General features: G+C 45.6%; 2 protein-coding genes across 6 annotated transcripts in view; one reads left to right on the top strand and one right to left on the bottom strand.

The window, feature by feature from the left end:
• The window catches only part of RYR1 (ryanodine receptor 1), a 189101-nt gene extending 184334 nt beyond the window's left edge, over positions 1 to 4767 (top strand). For all 4 annotated transcript variants that reach the window (XM_075323525.1, XM_075323523.1, XM_075323524.1 and 1 more), the window contains 5 exons: positions 539 to 695; positions 782 to 846; positions 1044 to 1144; positions 1230 to 1281; positions 3444 to 4767. In XM_075323525.1, the coding sequence (XP_075179640.1) occupies positions 539 to 695; positions 782 to 846; positions 1044 to 1144; positions 1230 to 1281; positions 3444 to 3539 (471 nt within the window). In that variant the 3' untranslated portion in view covers positions 3540 to 4767. The remainder of the gene's footprint in view (positions 1 to 538; positions 696 to 781; positions 847 to 1043; positions 1145 to 1229; positions 1282 to 3443) is intronic.
• A 3106-nt stretch (positions 4768 to 7873) lies between these two features.
• Positions 7874 to 18706, bottom strand: part of MAP4K1 (mitogen-activated protein kinase kinase kinase kinase 1) — a 98783-nt gene continuing 87950 nt past the window's right edge. For both annotated transcript variants that reach the window (XM_075322544.1, XM_075322543.1), the window contains exons 20-31: positions 17152 to 17236; positions 16988 to 17064; positions 15143 to 15203; positions 14956 to 15058; positions 14293 to 14351; positions 14079 to 14182; positions 13465 to 13642; positions 13286 to 13354; positions 12783 to 12866; positions 12568 to 12638; positions 11021 to 11070; positions 7874 to 8145 (exon numbers count right to left, since the gene is read on the bottom strand). In XM_075322544.1, the coding sequence (XP_075178659.1) occupies positions 8076 to 8145; positions 11021 to 11070; positions 12568 to 12638; positions 12783 to 12866; positions 13286 to 13354; positions 13465 to 13642; positions 14079 to 14182; positions 14293 to 14351; positions 14956 to 15058; positions 15143 to 15203; positions 16988 to 17064; positions 17152 to 17236 (1011 nt within the window). In that variant the 3' untranslated portion in view covers positions 7874 to 8075. The remainder of the gene's footprint in view (positions 8146 to 11020; positions 11071 to 12567; positions 12639 to 12782; positions 12867 to 13285; positions 13355 to 13464; positions 13643 to 14078; positions 14183 to 14292; positions 14352 to 14955; positions 15059 to 15142; positions 15204 to 16987; positions 17065 to 17151; positions 17237 to 18706) is intronic.

Raw genomic sequence — 18706 nt, 5'->3', positions numbered from 1 at the left:
AGTGGTGTAGCCTAAAGGTCTATGTCAAGTGGAGAGGGAGGTGTTCTATGTGTAAAATACGTGATGGCACATTGAGTCTTAATGGTTATATAACTTTTAGGCACTTTATGGGTCACACTATGATGCCTTGCGTATGCCGTCATATTCTTTTCTATTTATACGCATACTTGCTACTTTGTATAATCATTTTCCAGGAGGAAAGTGACTAACACCAACAATTTTCGCTATAGCCATGACCCCTTTTCAGGCCAAGCTACGCCTTTTCACCCCCTGAATGTACATTTGGGCCGCAAATGCAGATTGCTCATTAGATGGTTTTGGAAGCTCTGGCAGCACCATGGAAATTGTCCAGATTTGCCCTTTTTCTAGGAGCCTCCTGGATGTCTTGGGAGAGTTGTCGAGTAGGTTCATTGGGTTATCACCACTAGAGATATTGGCGACCAAACATTTAGACATTTTATAGGCAAGTAACCCGCCAAATGTAAGTGTATTTATTACCCGTTCTAACACACAATTCTTCGTATGTTCCTCCTCACAGTGTTACCTCTTCCACATGTATGTCGGCGTACGAGCCGGTGGAGGTATCGGGGATGAAATTGAAGACCCTGCAGGAGACGAGTATGAACTTTATCGTGTGGTCTTTGACATCACGTTCTTCTTCTTTGTTATTGTCATCCTGTTGGCCATCATTCAGGGTAAGGTCACTCTTTTGTTGTCCTGTTCCGATGACCATTTTCATGGTCACCACCTCTAATGACTAATACCTGTCCTCCTCCTTCAGGTCTGATCATTGATGCCTTTGGAGAGCTGAGAGACCAACAGGAACAAGTGAAGGAAGACATGGAGGTGATACTTTAGTTTATACTTTTGCTCTTTTGAAAGCAGGCAGACATTTTTTTTCTAAATTGACATTCTTGTTTTTTATTTTTCTTAGCTTATCTAATTGTCTTTCCATTAGATTTAATCTTCGAGCCATTTATCTTCTCAGTCCTTTCTGGAAACGTTGTCCTTATAATTATTTTTATTTTCTATTCTGTCTCCAGACCAAATGCTTCATCTGTGGCATTGGCAGTGATTACTTTGACACGACGCCGCACGGTTTTGAGATGCACACGCTAGAAGAACATAACTTGGCCAATTATATGTGAGTCGCGGGGATGGTGGCGGGCGAGAGAATGACGTTATAAGGAGTTATCACGGTCTGACTTGTTCTGTACCATCTGTTATAGGTTCTTCTTGATGTACCTCATCAACAAGGATGACACGGAACACACTGGGCAGGTGAGCTTCTCTCAACCATTTCTCTTTTTATTGATTTGCATCGCCTGTTCTGTGGACGAGTGACCAGTTTTGTTTAAGGGGGCGACACCTTACCCTCTTAATTACTGATTGTACAATTGATGTTGGTGCCAGATATTGCAGATTACTGTGAATTCAACTAATCTTCACTATCAGACACAGGCACTACACACTGTACGGAGCTCTGTGGTAAACAAGGAAAAAGCATAAAAGTGGTTCCTGTTTCCCAAACCGTCAAGATGGCCAGACCCTTCCAGCCTTTATTGATGTCCAGGGGCATCCAGTACATGCGTAATATACTGAGGAGATTGAACATCCCGCTTCACTGCAGTTTCTGGATGTCAATCAAGCCTAAAAGAGGCCGACTACTTGCGAGAGAGTCATTAGCTTTATGACTCTTCACTAGTAATTCATATGGCACGCAGATATTTTTTGTTTTAGGAGAACATATCAAATCCCTCCTGACGATCCCTAACTGCTTATATAAAGCGGTATTGGTGAAGACTTCTTTATTATGATAAGGTGTTTTGTGCAACTTATTAATGCTTTGAAAAATGAACTTTACTCCCTTAGCTTTGCAGGCAGATGAGGCAGGACTAGTCAACTTGAGCATCCTGGCATAGTCTCTGGGCTTCAATCATGGCCAAGGACGATTGATTAGAAGCTCAGAGGCAGGACTAGTCCAGGAGATGAGATGTTCCGCCGGACTAGTCCTGCCTCATTCACTTATGCAATGCTGAAGATTAAAGGGGTTGTCCCCTACGTTTACATTGATGGCCTATCCTTAGGATAGGTTATCAATATCTGATCGGCCTGTGGTCCTACACCCTGCTGATCAGCTGTTCTTGGTCTCGGCGGTGGCAGCCGGAAGCCGGAAATGCTCAGTTTCAGAGATGCTGCGCCTTCTGATAGCTGATAGCAGAAACTGCACATCCGACTGCTATTGATCTGAATGGGAAGTGGATGTGCAGTACCCGGCTGCGGCCACTATCAGAAGACAGGGCAGCTCCGGAACGGAGCATTTCCGGCTGCCTGCTGCAAGCCAGCACTGAGAACAGCTGATCGACGGGGGTGTGGGATGCCAAACCCAAGCAGATCAGATATTGACGACCTTTCCTAAGGATAGGTCATCAATGTAAAAGTAGTGGATGGACTCTTTGAACTTAATTTTTTTTAACCACCTCAGCGTTAGTATGTTATATAAAAGACCTTATCAGATTAATGAAATCTGCCCATGCGCATGTCCATTTTAAAGAAAACTTTTCACTGCATTTTTTTTATTTATTTAAACTGAGCGCCATTTGTGGCCGCTGCCTCACTGATTCCAGAACAGTTTTTCTTTTTCTTCTGTGATCCTCCATTCCAAAGTTATGCCCCCTGGTAATAACGTGCAAATATTTGTCCCTTCAGCCAACTGGGCGTGTACCACAGAAGTCTTCTGGCATCATTTGCATTTTCTTCTGATGCTGGCCAATCAAAACACACCTGCGCCCATAGAGAAGTTCTGTGGTACACGCCCAGTTGGTAGAAGGAAAAATTTGCTCTATTATTACCAAGGGGCGTAACTCTGGAACAGAGGGTCACAGAAGAAAAAGGAAAGCTGTTCCAGAATCAGTGGAGTCACAGCAATTTAAGGGACTAAGGGCGCTTTACACACTACAATTTATCTGACAATATGTCGTCGGGGTCACAGTTTTCGTGATGCCCTTCCGTCATCGTTAGCGACGTCATTGCGTGTGACACCTACGTGCGACTCCGAACGATCGCAAATAGGATGAAAATCGTTGACACGTCGTTCAGTTTCAAAATATTGTTCGTCGTTTGGAACGCAGCAGACATATTGCTACGTTTGACACCCTGCCAACGATGAACAACATCCACACGACCGCCTTGGTCAAACAATATATCGCTGAACGACGTAGCGTCGTTTGTAAGATCGTTACGTGTGACCGCTACAAAACGACCTATGTGCGATCTCGGCAAATCGTAACAACGATCTGGACATGTCACATCGCTAACGAGATCACTAGCGATATCGTTGTGTGTAAAGCAGCCTTTAGGTGAAATTAAAAAGAACCTTTTTATTGGCTTTATTTTAAGTGTGGCATCACACACTCAATGGATAAAATTTATTGCCCATACAGGAGTCGTATGTCTGGAAGATGTACCAGGAGAGGTGTTGGGATTTCTTCCCGGCTGGGGACTGTTTCCGGAAAACCTATGAAGATCAGCTTGGATAACAGTTTCCAGAAGATCTAAATTACTTTGATCCAAGAACCTGAAAGAGACATTGGAGAGATTTTCCATCCCTTCTTACACAGAAGTGATCATTTTACCAACTGGATATTATGATATCTACAAAATCCAGATGTCTTTGAAAATGCTCTACAGGAATCTTGACGATTAAGATAACTTGGTCTTCAAAAGACTTTTGCCGGGACTTGACATCGTAAGTTTTAAGGTTCTCAGAGACGTCAACCATCGCCGCCCAAATGTCCTCTTTCTGCCACCAAGAATTTTGTGGCATTTTTGATAATGTCAATGTCTTCACCGCCAACGAAACTTTCTGTAGCGACGCTAAGTGTTAAGATCTACGGAGCGGGGGGTAGTTTGTGTATTACTGTCACTTTTTAGCGTCACTCTTTCGACAGTGGTGAACCTTTTTGTTCCCTTCCAACATCTCATGGTTATAGGGGGCAACATTTTTCTGTGTGCAAGTAATGGTTTAAAAAAAAAAAAGACAAAAGGCTTCAACATAGATACGTGAACACAACTTCTGGTTGGAGACTTTTTGCAAAAATTTTGTCTGCCACTTTGTTTGTAGCAAGTCAACAGCGGCCTTGTAGCTAAATCCCAAATTTGATTAATTGGTTATAGAATTTTTTTTTCCAGAAAATTAAAAAATGTGGAAGTTGTTAACGTTTTGCTAGACTCTGAGTTGCCCGGTTGTGTGCGCCGCTATCACGTGGCCTGGGCAGTCAGACACAAGCACAAAGTTTTCTGGCCGCCTCTGTCGTCACTGTTGTGTAATTGTGTTTGCTCTATTCTAGTGCCTTATACCGCCCCCTGTAGGAGAAATATCGCGCAGTTAGATAAGTGGGGTTAAAATATTTTGCAGGTATGACAGTTTTACTGCATTGCCGCAGCGGAGGCCTGCCGATTTACTACAATGGCTGCCTGAATGTACTCGCTGAGTGGTGCTGCGTGTGTCGTGACAATCTTGTTTCTTTTATTTTTTGGGAAAATCCAACACCCACCCCCACCAATCAGCAATATATCCCCTCCCCCGTCTCCCCTTACACAGATATGGCTTCACATTGGTGGATAAACTTGTAGATTATCTGTCTGTGATTGGTCATATGGAAGCCGAATTTGAGGGTGAGCCTGTGGTGGGATGGGTAGCGCTCACTGTGCAACATTTTTGTCTTTTTTTCGTCTAATAAAATATTTATTGATGACGCCGTAAAATTTTGTGGTCTTTTCATTCATTCAATGAGGTGTTTCCCATATACCACCACTTTATAAGTGAGACTTCTTGGACCCAAAAACGTATTATTCCCATCTTCAAGAGATACATTTTTTGGATATTGCTTGTAAACAAAAACACTTTTGCAATTTACTGCTTATTAACATTTTTAGCTGTTCTTGCGATATCAACTTTTTGTTTTGTATACAGATTGTTGCCTAGGAAACCGACCACCGCTGTTGTCAAACTTAGGCCACGTGCCCACGGGAGATCGTACCTGCGGAATTTTCTGCAGGTATTTCCACAGATTCACGCAGCTGCTCCCCGGAATCCGCAGCTATCCATTGCTGCATTAGATCTGCAGAGTTGTTGCAGTAAACCTGCGGAAACAGTGCGGAATTCCCGCCTTGTATTTCCATAGTGGAGGAGCGGGAATTCCGCAGATAATTCCGCATGAATAATGGACATGCAGTTACGTGCGGCTGCGGGAAATCCGCAGCATATTCCGCAGCCGCACATACCGCAGCATTGATACAGCAATGCCCAAATCCCATAGGATAACATGGGGAGTGTCTGTACTTACGTAAATGACTCGCCCACCCCAGGGCTATGGGACACCCGGTGCCGGGCCGGACTAGTCCGGGGGGTCGTCAGTGGTGGCGGGGCCCGACTCCGTGACCCTGGCGGGAGTCAATTAATATGGCTGGTGACTTGGGGGTGATTAAAGTTTGTATTATTCGTGACGCCACCTGTGGTTTGCGGCTATTAAGCCGCCGCTGCTGTATGAGGCCTCCGGGGTGATGGAACGGCAGCAATGGTGTTACTGCTCCCCACAGGTGGAGCGGTGCCCCGATGCAACAGTTGGTGCTTGTAAGTGTCGATGTAGTGATGGAATAGTGCAGGTGGAATAACGGAGACAACACCAGGGGGTGCAATTTCAAGATGTTTACTCACAGTTCCTGGGCTGCAGCACACTGGTGCCTTTGGACTGCTGGAACCCACTGTCAGGGGCCTCCGCCGATCCTGGGTAGATCCTGGAATGAAAGCCGGTGCACCCCTCTATGTGTTCCTTTCTTCAGCTGACTCCTTAAGCCTTGCCCTTGTTGGCTGAACCTGGCTCGACCTCCACTACAGCCTCCGGGCCAGGGGCTTGCCTGTCGGTAGTTTTACCCCCTTTCCAGAGGTTCTGCTGTGGGCTGTGGCCCGGGGAGTTTGCAGCTTCCCTGGGCCTCGGTTTTTACTTTTGGAGTTGACTTCGCCTCCTCCGGTTCCTAGGGATCGTTCCCTGTGTGCAGCTTGATCCCTCCACCGATGTTCCTGTGGAACAGGCCACGAGCCTGAAAGCTGTCTGTGGCCCTGGAATCCCTTCTTTTCTCTACTTGGTGTCACCTGGACCTTCTGAGTCCCAGGGTCTTCACCAGGAAGCGTCACTTTCTTCTCTTGCTCCTGACTGACTAGAGCTCTTTCCTACTGTCTCTCCGTCTCCTCTGCCTCCCGCAGAACTCCTCACACTCCTTCCTTCTCCTTCCACTTTGTCTCTCTCTCTAACTTCAACTGCCTACTCTTGACCTTCCTTGTCTACTCTACACTCGGCTGGCTCCTCCCACCCACCCAGTTGCTAAGCTACCACCCTGTGGGAGCAGGGATGGGTCTTACGACCCCCCAGCATGCAGCATGGGAGGGTTGCTGCCACTGTCCCTGGTCCCTGTGTGTACCTAACAATGGGTGTAGTGCAGATTTGCCTGTGGACCGGCGTTCACTCCTTTCCTTACCCAGGATGGGACATCACACCGCAGGATGGGGTGCGATGTTCCTGTGGCGACGGAAGCCTCAGGGGCGCCACATAAACCTGTGGATTTATCTGGAAAATCCAGATAAAGCCGCCGGTTTTCCGTGGGCACATAGCCTTATAAGTACTACACTGACATTGCCGGGATTAGAGAATAACAGCGCTCTCCAGACGATCCTGGCCAGCCTCAAGCTTAATAGAAAAGATCTTGTAAGCGTTGCGCATGTTCGGCCACCCCTGATAGACAGCATAGGTAGCCGGTCACTTAGCTAACATGCTAAGTACAAATATACTGTTTTTAGCAGCTATTGAGATAAACAATGTTAATAAACAATTTTATTTTGTATGTAATCGTTGCCTAGGTGACCGACCACCACTCAGGTGTGGCCAAACATGCACAGTGCTTACAAGCTCCGTTTAGTTGCTCGCCAGGATCGCTGGAGAATGTGGTTATCCCCTAATCCCGGCCAACTTCAGCACAGCGCTTACAAGCTAGACAACTGCGGTGGACGGTCTCCAAAGCAACGAGCCGTAAACAAAAGAAAAGTGTTAATATCTCAAAAACAGCTGCAAATTTTTAATAAATGCTACATTGTAAAAGAGCTACAAACACCATCGGACAATATCCATTTATGGCAGGGGTTGGCATAATAATTCAGATATAATGCCTTTACTGATTTTCCGTACACAGCGCCACTTACGGTCACCAGGTTGTGGAGGGAACCACAGGAAGACCCCATTCACTTGAATGGGATGGGTATGAATTTCTTCTGAAGAGCAGGTAGTCAGGGAGCTTCTGTGCAGAGAAAGATTGAAAGGTCCGGAATAATAAAGCAGTGATTTCTTGGGGAATTAAAGTGATGACATTGGTTTATGAGATGGGAGTACCCTCCTTTAATACAATTACCTACCGTGATACAAGCAGGAATGACTTTTCGGTATAAGTTCGTGTCCAATCAGTGCCAGACCGTTTTGTGACACGACATATTAACAAGGGTAATGGTAACATCCATTTGGCAATATAGATACGGATTTCCAGGAGGAATAATAGAGGAATGACAGAATGTAAAGTTCTAAGAAGAGATTCTCCCAAATTATATGGGGGCAGACATATTAGATTTGCCGAGGGGTCAGGTTTAAAAGGGTTTCTAATTCCCTATGTACATGACAATATGATATAATGATTTCCCCTCTTATAAGGCCAAAGCCCTCGCCCCAATAATATGGCTCCTCTTCACTGTCGGCCTCAGATGAGAAGTGGCTGAAATTTTTAGTCAAGTACAAACAAAAAGTACAATAATCTTTTATTAAAAGTGCATAAAAACCATTTCACTGCGGAGACGTTGAGAATCTCCCACAATCCGCAGCGTCCAGACACGAAGCTTATACACAATACACAGACCAGTCCTTTACCGGGGTGGAGATGGCGTCTTACGGCTCCCGGGTCGTTGGGTGCGGAGGATCCTGTATGAGTAGTCCTGGATCCAGCTGATGGGGGTTATTGTCCTGTCCATTGGAAGGTTAACATTCATGGATGTACAAGTTTGTGTTGCTGTTATCAGATTGTGGAGCCTCTACGATGATTTTCCTTCTGTGGAGGGAGGAAGAGAAGTGTTCAGATGTGAAGCAGCGTCTGCGTAAGGCTGGGGCTACTGGCCACGTTGGCTGCGATCCTTGACGTGTACGGGTTCTTTATGTAGCATCGACATAGTGAATGCACACAAGTTGCAAGAAGTCCATCCGTTCCGGATGTCTTACAACTTGGTTCTTACAGGAGCGGCTTCTTGCCGCAACACCAGAGCACTAGATCTTGCTGTGTATAGCTGGTTTGTAGCTCCAGCCTAAGGGGTACTTTTCACGCTGCGGCATTGCTACTGCGATATTGTCGGGGTCAAATCGAAAGTGACGCACATCCGGCGCCGGTAACGACGTCGCAACGTGTAAAGCCTAGATAAACGATCGCAAAAGCGTCGTAAATCGGTGATCTGTGTAGCGTCGGACATTTTCATAATGTCGCACCAATAGGAGATCCGATGTTGTTCCTCGTTCCTGCGGCAGCACACATCGCTGTGTATGAAGCCGCAGGAGCGAGGAACATCTCCTTACCTGCCTCCACCGGCTATGCGGAAGAAGGAGGTGGGCGGGATGTTTACGTCCCGCTCATCTCCGCCCCTCCGCTTCTATTGGCCGCCTGCCGTGTGACGTCGCTGTGACTCCGCACGACCCGCCCCCTTAGGAAGATGAATAGATGAATGTCCAGCATCCGCAAAATCCAATGGAAGCCAAAGTAAAAGTAGTTAAAAGATCATGTTTATTCCAGCACTTAAAAATTGCTTTTACAAAAACAATTATAGCTTATTTCAATGCGTTTCGAGCTACTAGAACCTGAAACGCATAGACATGATCTTCATGTTTTTTATAAACAATTTTTAGTGCTTGAATAAATGTTTTAAAGTCACTTTGGATTCCATTGGACTTTGCGGATTCTGGACATTCATCGGTTTTACGCTGTTTACCTTGCGGGGTTCTGTGCTCTGCTTTCTACTAGGACATCCAAGATGAACTGAGGTGTGTTTTATACATTTTTTTCATTGCAATATTAAACCGCAACCTCCTTCCATTCACTTGTATTGTTTTGCGATTTGGAGGTTACACATTGTTAACTTTGGCCACATGGCCTGTGTCGTGGCTAAAGTGTAAAGCCCCAGCCTAAATCTAGCAATAGCTTTCCGCTCCATCATTAAAAATCACTAAGCGTCTAACCTCTGGTTACAGAAACCACATTACTATTAACAGTAGGGAAGTCATTAGTGATTGTTCTCTAATGATGCAACAGAAAGACACTGTGATATATAGGAAGCAAATGTGATTGGATAAGTCTCAGCAATTTTGGGTGGACCCCATTCCCTATTATAGGGTACGAGAGCTATCCGTGATAACACAGAACTAGTACAAAAAAACAGACATATGGATGAAGTCTTAGGGGTACTTTACACGTTGCAACAGATATCGCCGGGGTCAAATCGAAAGTGACGTACATCCGGCGCCGGTAGCGTCGTTGCAACGTGTAAAGCCTAGGAGAGAAGATGAACGAGCGTGAAACAGTCAAAAATCGGTGATCTGTGTCACGTCGTTCATTTTCATAATGTCGGTGCGTCCGCAGGTACGATGTTGTTTCTCGTTCCAGAGAAGGGCTGGAACGGGGCGCAGACATAGTGGAAGACCGGACATGACAGGAGTTTGTAAGGACAAGACACATACAGGGGTTAATGGGAGTTTAAGCAGGAAAAGGTTAATAGAAGTTTGGCACGTTTACAGCAGGAAATGAAGGGGAAGTCATAGGATTTCAGAGGGTCACATGGATTGGGGAGACTGTTATAGGATTGGCTGGAAGCCTGTAGGAAGGGGTGTGGAAATGAAAGAGGAGTACCTATTATAAGAAGAGGAAGAGAAGCCCGGACATCTTGTCTCATGGATCCAGGACCAGTGAACAACCCACCCACCCGCCCTTATTTAGTGTTAAAAATTTATAAAAAAAAAATAAAAATTTATATATATATATATATATATATATATATATATATATATATATATATAACTAAATAAAAATAAAGATAAATGTATACTTTAACTTAATATGACAATGAGGTGGTGGGTAATGTTATGTTGCATTTATGTCATGGCAGCTGAGGTGAGGAGGTCAGGGATGGCCTTGGGTAATGGAGTAAGGGGTCACATCGGAGGTATGCTGACCCCTCATGGTTTGGTTATGGTTAAGTTCCGGCCGGGACGGTTCCCGGGGAACAGGTGGAAATTTGGAGATGTGACACTTGTCAGCCCCGAGTCGGTGTGGTGCGACTGGGGAGGATATTCTGGTGCTGTCCAGTGGTTTAGGCCATCCAGGATCTCCTCAATAGAGTTTATGGTTATTATATTGAGTATGTTCTTAATTGTAATTAATAAAGGCTGCTGTGGCCATATATTTCCATCGTCAATCAGCCTTGTGTAGTTTTTGTGCTTGGACACGTTACAATACCCTAGTCATGCAGCTCCACACATCGCTGTGTGTGAAGCCGCAGGAGCGACAAACATCTCCGTACCTGTGCCCGCCGTCCACCGGCTATGCGGAAGGGAGAAGGTGGGCGGGATGTTTACATCCCGCTCATCTCCGCCCCTCCGCTTCTATTGGCCGGTCGATAAGTGACGTCGCTGTGACGCCGAACGCACTGCCTCCTTGAAGGAGGGATTCTTCGGCAGTCACAGCAACGTTGCCGACCAGGCAAGTGCATGTGAAGCTGCCGTAGCGATAATGTTCGCTATGGCAGCTATCACAAGATATCGCATGTGCGACGGGGCGGGGACTATCGCGCTCGGCATCGCCATCATCGGCTAGTGATGTCGCAGCATGCAAAGTACCCCTTATTGTGACCTACAAGTAGATCCTAGTATAAAGTCTCCGTTCTCACCTGTCTGAAGACAACAAGCGTAAGCTTCGATCTAAACAGTCAATCAGCACCTGGGGACAATAACAGATCTCAGAAATAATAGAAGGAGGAGTAGAGTTAGTAATAAATGCTCACCAGACACTAAGGACCAACTGTGGCCAAAGGTTATTATGTGCCACATCGCAACGTATGGGGTCATATTGCCATTCCGAGGTAATGGGGCAGGCAAGTCGCAAATAATCCAACTGGAACGGACGTTAAGTGACTTGCTGATGACAGTACCCTAGGATTCACAATGCCACCCCATTCACCTGCCTTGCGTTGCGATGTCACAGCAGCACATAATAATCTTTGACCTTGCACCCTATGTCATCCAAAGTGGATGTGTAGCTCCAGCCTGAAAGTGTGCTGGGGGACCATCAGTGTAGCTTATCGTAGGACTACCAAACACTCCTACACTTGCTTTAATTTTTAGGCCGAAAACCACAAAGTGAACAGACCAATGGTTTGAAATAGTAATGAGTGAGCACTACCATGCTCGGGGGCTCGGTCCTCGTAACAAGCAGTTGGTACACTAGTCAAGCCTGTCCAAGCTTCCGAGTATAATGGAAGTCAATTGGAAATTCGAGCATTTTTGAGGAAGATCTTCAGGAAAAATGCTCGAGTTCTCCGTTGACTTCCGGGCATCCAACTGCTCATTATGAGCATCAAGCACCTGAGCATGGCAGCTCTCACTCAACACTATTTACAAGTACCGAGCACCTGAGCATGGTAGTGTCCGCTCATTGCTAGTTATGAGTACAGAGCATCCGAGCATGGTAGTGCCCGCTCATCACTAGTTACGAGTACTGAGCACCTGAGCATGGTAGTGACCGCTCATCACTAGTTACGAGTACTGAGCACCCGAGCATGGTAGTGCTCGCTCATCACTAGTTACGAGTACTGAGCACCCGAGCATGGTAGTGCTCGCTCATCACTAGTTACGAGTACCGAGCACCTGAGCATGGTAGTGTCCGCTCATTGCTAGTTATGAGTACAGAGCATCTGAGCATGGTAGTGCCCGCTCATCACTAGTTACCAGTACTGAGCACCCGAGCATGGTAGTGCTCACTCAATAGTAGTTACGAGTACTAAGCACCCGAGCATGGTAGTGCCCGCTCATCACTAGTTACGAGTACTGAGCACCTGAGTATGGTAGTGCCCGCTCATCACTAGTTACAAGTACTGAGCACCTGAGTATGATAGTGCCCGCTCACCACTAGTTACGAGTACTGAGCACCCGAGCATGGTAGTGCTCACTCATCACTAGTTACGAGTACTGAGCACCCGAGCATGGTAGTGCTCACTCATCACTAGTTACGAGTACTGAGCACCCGAGCATGGTAGTGCTCACTCAATAGTAGTTACGAGTACTGAGCACCCGAGCATGGTAGTGCTCACTCAATAGTAGTTACGAGTACTGAGCACCCGAGCATGGTAGTGCTCGCTCATCACTAGTTACAAGTACTGAGCATTCCATATTTTTCAACTAGTAACTCAATCTATAAGTAATGCATATGCCGACTTACCTCTGAGGAATGGAATTTCAATACTTGGAAACCTTGTTTCCTTAAAACCAGTACATAGTCTCCAGAAAGAGCTAGGAACAGAAAAAGCAGATATCCCTAATTAACCTTGGTACATCCCTGATATCAATTCCCATTCTTATCAAAGTCCTCAATCTACAGGAATTTACAGACAAGAATAAAGAATAGAATATGTCAGATCAGCCATAACCTCTCACCTACGGAGTCCACTGGGAAAGAAAATGTCGGGATATAAAATGAATGCTGCGATTCTCCAATGTGGTTTACCAAATTTAGTGTATCTGTAATTAAAAAAAAGAAGAATTGGGAACAAGAATATTTTATATGTACGGAATGTAGATTATGTTATGCCCTAAAATGTAGACTCACCTACATTAGAGGAAGAAGACTGAAGCTGCATATTCACATACAATATACATAGACAAGCAAAAGGGTAACAATGTCTTGAACTTTTGACTTTCAGGCTCCATAACTCACTATCCTCTACAGCTTTGAGCGTGAGACGACCTTCATTTTATAGACAATCATCTTGGCTATCTCATACATAAATGTGACTTCAATAATTCACAATAGGAGATGTCACAGGTCACCTCCTCTCACTCTTGTGTAACGACTGGTAACACCTCAGTATACATTAGATAACATAGTATGAACATTGCCTTTAAAGAAAAGAAACAAAAAAAAAGATGGCCGCCCTTACTGTTTGTGAGTACCAAGACTTGGTCATAGCCAATCTGTGTCACCTGCACTGGACCCGTCCATGACTCCTCTGAAAAACAATTAAAAAAAATCCAGATAACTAACAGATAAAAAGTATCTAGTAATGTCTACAAGGCTTCCATATGGTGAATACCACAGCTGGTTGTACAAGTCACTTACCATCTTTGTTGTCTGTAAACCAAGAGGTCAATGAATTAAGGTTGATGATCTGAAACTGAATTTTGCAATGGGGGGATGACCCATTGCTAACCCCAATACACACTATGGGATACTGTTCTCCTGGCACCACCAGCATCTCGAAGATCTTCAAGGGACATGGCAGGGGGAAGTCAAAGTGCTTGAGTGGAAGAAGATATAAGGTTAGTAATGATAAAGAGACATAAGAAAATTGAGGAGACTAAGTAAAAGTATTACTAGGAATAGCAAAATTATAAATATTTTTTTCTAAACTGTGACAAGTAAAAGGTAAAGAACTATGACCTTCAATTTATGAGTGAAGATTAAAAGGAAGGTGGACATGGGCGAGATTGTTTAGAAGATATCTCAAAGAAGGACCTCCTCTACCTCTGACCAGAAGATGATAAAGTGTTTCTTACTCAGTATGGATTCATTAAGAGTGAGAAAGCTCATCAAGATCACTTCCAGACAACAAGGTACAAGGCCCCAAAGCCAACAAAGTATGTCATTGGTGGCCCATGCCACTTCATTTTGGAAGACTACATGTAATATGTCCACCTACTATGGCATTCGGGACAAGAACAAGGCAGTATTACCTTTACCAACATGAACTTTTCAAGAGGTTGATACCATTCCAATAAATGTACCGAGGCCTCCAGTGCGGCACAGAGGAACCAGCTTCCGGATGTTTCATTGTGAGCTGAAGAAGAAAAAATAACCCAAGTAGAATGAGAAAAAAACACCAGGAGAACATGGTCGTAGGATATAAAGTTGTCCATCGGCATGGTATAATGTCTGCCACCATCTTACCCACACAACAACTCCTGCAGCCCTTAGTGTCCGGTACTTTGTTAGAAGCTGATTTCTTCCTGTAATGAATAAGAAGAAAGATTTAAAGTTTCACCCATTTTCCTCTCCGTTCTTCAACTTCTAATTTCCTGGTATAAGATTTCACGTCCCTCTAGATACTTCACTAAAACAAACAAATAAGAGGGGGAAGAGGTTTTGGTGACTAAATATTACCTATATAACTGGTCACTTATTTGGGTTGTTTTTTTAGCAAAAATTAGTTTTCAATGGGTTGTCGCATGAGGACAAACTCTGTCCAGGTTCCCAAAAAGGCGGCCATACAGAAGTCATAGAGGGAAGACCACCTGTAGTTTCTGTGTTGGTGGACTCTAGACGGCCATTTATTCGAAGACTGGCTGCAACATCACCTGGCAAAAATCATCTACCGTATTTGTTAGGGGATCTAGGAGCAGGATTCATGGTTCCTTTCTGAAACAGGGTTGTTATATGGTAGCACCAAACCAACTCTACTTGACCACCCTTGGAGAAAGTCATCTAAACCAGTGGTCTCCAACCTGGGAACCTGTAGTAAGAATGATTCCACTAGCATCACCTAAGTGTTACGCGCTGCTTCCAGAGGAGAATATGGTGGCTTGTGGAGCATTGTTCCTCTAATTTATATACCTGGGCAGGAGTCTGTGTGTGGGGATATGACCCAAACGACACTCTCTCCGGATTTGCTCATGAAGAGTCACGAGGCTGTGGGAGTATAGTTGGAATACTTTACCTGAAAGAAGACGACAAGATATTGGGATATCGTGTTTTATATTGCCAGACTTCATTGTTTTGATGCCCTTATCTACTGTCTTACCCGTTATGGACATCAGTACATTATTGATAGAATAGACCCATGTCGTCCGGCCTGGAACCAACTTTAAGGAGGATGAAAAATAAAAAAAAGTGTTAAAATATATTATATGGACACAAATAAAAAGATTGTGTTGACTCATCATGAGTCCTTATGGGAAGTAATTAACAGAAAGAGCATCCATGTATCCTTCACCATCCATGTCTACCATCCCAAGGACTATGATCATACAATGTGTTGCATCTATTAAAAACATGTCACCACGAGGACAGTTGTAGTACCCCCCTGAAGAGCGGGTGGGCTTCCATACCACAATCTGAGAACCTAAGACCCTAGACGTTCGACTATGCAAGTCAACATTAGATGGCTTGTCTTCTGATCTGGACTTGTATTGATTTTGCCCACTTTTGGGCCAAAAAAATCATTCTTCGAAGATTCTTGCAGGAACGATTTTTCAGTCCATCCCCAATATCATTAGACACAAAAGCCTAAAGAGAAGTCTTATGTGTATGTGACGCCCAGGGCAAGCCAGGGGTCACAGGTCATGACACCACCACACCCTACACCCCAGTTAGGAACATCAAGGCTAACCTAAAATCCTTGTTGCCTTCCTCCAGGGGCTGATGTCCACACCAGGGTGTGGGCCAGGCGGTTGGCTCCGCCCACCGAGGAGTTCACAGCCCTGGAGGCGGGAGAACCAGGCAGATCAAGCTAGGGGAGTGAAGTAGAAGGAAGTGGTAGAGGAGCTTGAGAGAAGGAGTAAAAAGTGACAGTTAAGAAAGCCTGAAGCTGGTCCGGGTGTGTGCCCCGGACTGAGACAGCAAGGTCAGCAAACGGCGGTGACTGTCTGCAGGGGTGACTGCTTGGAGGTTGCTGGAAGGACCGCGGACGGGTGGTGGCCCGGCGGTACCGGAGCGGTATATGAAGAGCAGTCAGCACCAGTGGCAGGGGCCTTTCGGATCCCGGCAAGGCTAGGAGTCGCCGTGAATTTGCCAAATCCGTTAGTGAAGGGGACCTCTGGGTCTCCCAACAACCAAGTCCCGATTGAAGGCAACAGTCCAACCGTTACAGAGAGACACCGCCACCGCCAGGGCACCAGTTTCTCAGGGCCAGCGCCTGCGGGCAAAGTAGGGCTCCTCCAGCCCATATCCAAGCCGGGGAGCGGGTTACCGGTGGGAACCCATCGCAACCATCATCATCTTAGGTGTAGGAAAAAGGGACCGTCACCGTCAACTACTGGGGAAAGCAAGTGCAGCCGTCCGTGGGAACCGTCTTTCCAGCCGTGTGTTTTACCGAGAACTGTGTCATCGTCTCAGGCTGAGTGAGTACCACAGTGCCGCAAGGCACAGCGCTGCCCCCGCGTCCCTGCACCCCACCAAGCCCTGCATCACCCACCTCATCACTGGGCCCCGGGACAACCAACCCCCTAACCACGGAGGGGAGGACTAACATCTAGCTGCTCCACACCATCACTCCCAGGATCCCCATACAGAGCAGCGGTGGTGTCAACAAATCACCACAACCGTGGTTGGCATCACGGACAATAAACTATCCCAAAAACCAATCCCCTTTCACTCACGGGCGAGGAGCGCTGCTCGAGTCCCCGGGATCCGGCCCATCGCTCGAGCCACCGAGCAGCAGCAGGCCCCAGCAGCCGCGGCAGCCGGACCCGAGCAGAGGGAGAGCGCGGCGTCCCCTCCTCCGCCCGCGACATGTACATCTATCATAGTAATATTTGTGGACACCTCCATCTGTACCTGCTGAATCCTTTGCCCCCTTGCCCTCCCCATCTCTCAACCAGACGACCTGTTGGGCAGGGCCCTCGTATTTTGGTGGTTGGTTACTCACTAGGTCCAGAGATGCCTGCGATTCTGAGCGGTTTAATGTGAATATCCCTTGCTCCGCTCCCAGTATAACATGTATATCTAAAATCGACAAAAAAATGGCAAATAAATCAGAGATCGTGCAAGAGAAGACACAAAAAAAAGCTTGTGTAGAGTGGAAGTTCTCACCCTTTGAGGTTGGATGTTTCCAGGTGGTTGCTGAATGGATTTTCAGGGGGCATCCATTAAAGATCTTCTTTAGCTGAAAGTTTGTCTGTACACAGGGATACATTGAAGTTTATATACATCACCTAGCGTAATACAAATACATATGAAAATTGCACTAAAAAGGACAAAGTACAATTAGTGTTGTAGTCCTAATCTACATGAAAACTGAACGTAGAGAAAACAAGACTTGCAATGATGCGGGATTCCTGTAAACCAGTCAAACAGTTCCCCAAGGGCCATTTAGGCTAATAGTTCCTCCATGTTAATGTTTAAAATTTGTGGTCACAATTAACATGGAAAATTTGTTTACATATCAGTGATTTCCTTTAGTTAATAAAGTTGCACTCAGTTTCAGTCTCCATTCTCCATTCGCTCATTCAGTTTGCAGCCTGATCCAAGTTTTAGATTTTTCACTTTTTGGAACAACTTTTCCAGTAATATAGGATGGATGTGAGCTGTGTGTGTATCCACAATACTGCTGTATTCAGTATCAGCACAGCTTCTATCTTGTCCTGATTTTCTCCGACCTCCCTGAGATTACAATTTCCCCTCTTTCCATTCTTGTGATACATATAGAACTGTGATGACTCAGCGTCTTGCCACTTGTGTGGGGGGAGAACTGTTCTTAATTAGGCCAGACGTATGGTTCCTTTGTTTGTTAAATCAAGAGAACTTAGCTATGGTCTCATGTCAGACTGATTGGAGCCCTAATCTGTAAATGTGGATTGGTGGAGGAAGGTTGAACTAGATGGAAATAGGTCTTTTTCAACCTATGTAACTATGATTGCCTCAGCCCTTTTGACTACATAATTCAGAGGAAAATTTTGAAGTATGACTGAACTAGCGACCAATGAAAGAGCAGCCATCTCCACCAATCCTTTAAGAGAATTTAATGGTATAAAAGGGTCTTGCTTCTGTTAACAGAGAGTTATTCTACAGGACCTGAGCTGAGGAGCTTTGGTTCCAGCTGTAGAATCACAGAACTGCTTCACTTTGGATATTCTACATGACCTCAGCTTGGGATCTATGGTTCCAGCTGAAGGATCAAAAAACTGCTTCACTGCCCAATGCTGAGCCTACAAATCCGCTTGGAAAACTCAGATTGGGATAACTCGGTCGTCTAGTTAAATATCCTGCTGTGCTCGGTCAGCTTCCTAAGCTTGCCACGATCTCTTCTCAGTGGGTGCCCGCCTAAAGCAAGGTTCTGCTGGACTGGGATAGTTGGCCCTGGAGGCCCAAAGTCATAAAGATACTCATCTCTAGTGGGCCAGCGAAAGGGTGAGACTCTGTTGATTGTACCATCTTGTGCTCTTGCTGGGAATGTTTGATATGTTTTTTTGCCTGTTGGTGAACCAAAAAAGTCTTACTAATGTCTGATTCCTTCAACCTGTGTTGAATGAGTAGTGCTTTGCCCACGGGAAAGGAGTGCTGGTGATCAGTGGGCTGAGCCCTGGTCCATGTGGTTCTTTCTGAAAACAGCCAGGCAAGCGGGTGAGAGCACCCACTGACTCTCGTG

Source organism: Anomaloglossus baeobatrachus, chromosome 9 (genome assembly GCF_048569485.1).
Source record: "Anomaloglossus baeobatrachus isolate aAnoBae1 chromosome 9, aAnoBae1.hap1, whole genome shotgun sequence".
Classification (NCBI taxonomy): domain Eukaryota; kingdom Metazoa; phylum Chordata; class Amphibia; order Anura; family Aromobatidae; genus Anomaloglossus; species Anomaloglossus baeobatrachus.
The sequence above is the reverse complement of the archived record's forward strand: the minus strand, read 5'-3'. Positions and strand labels throughout refer to the sequence as shown.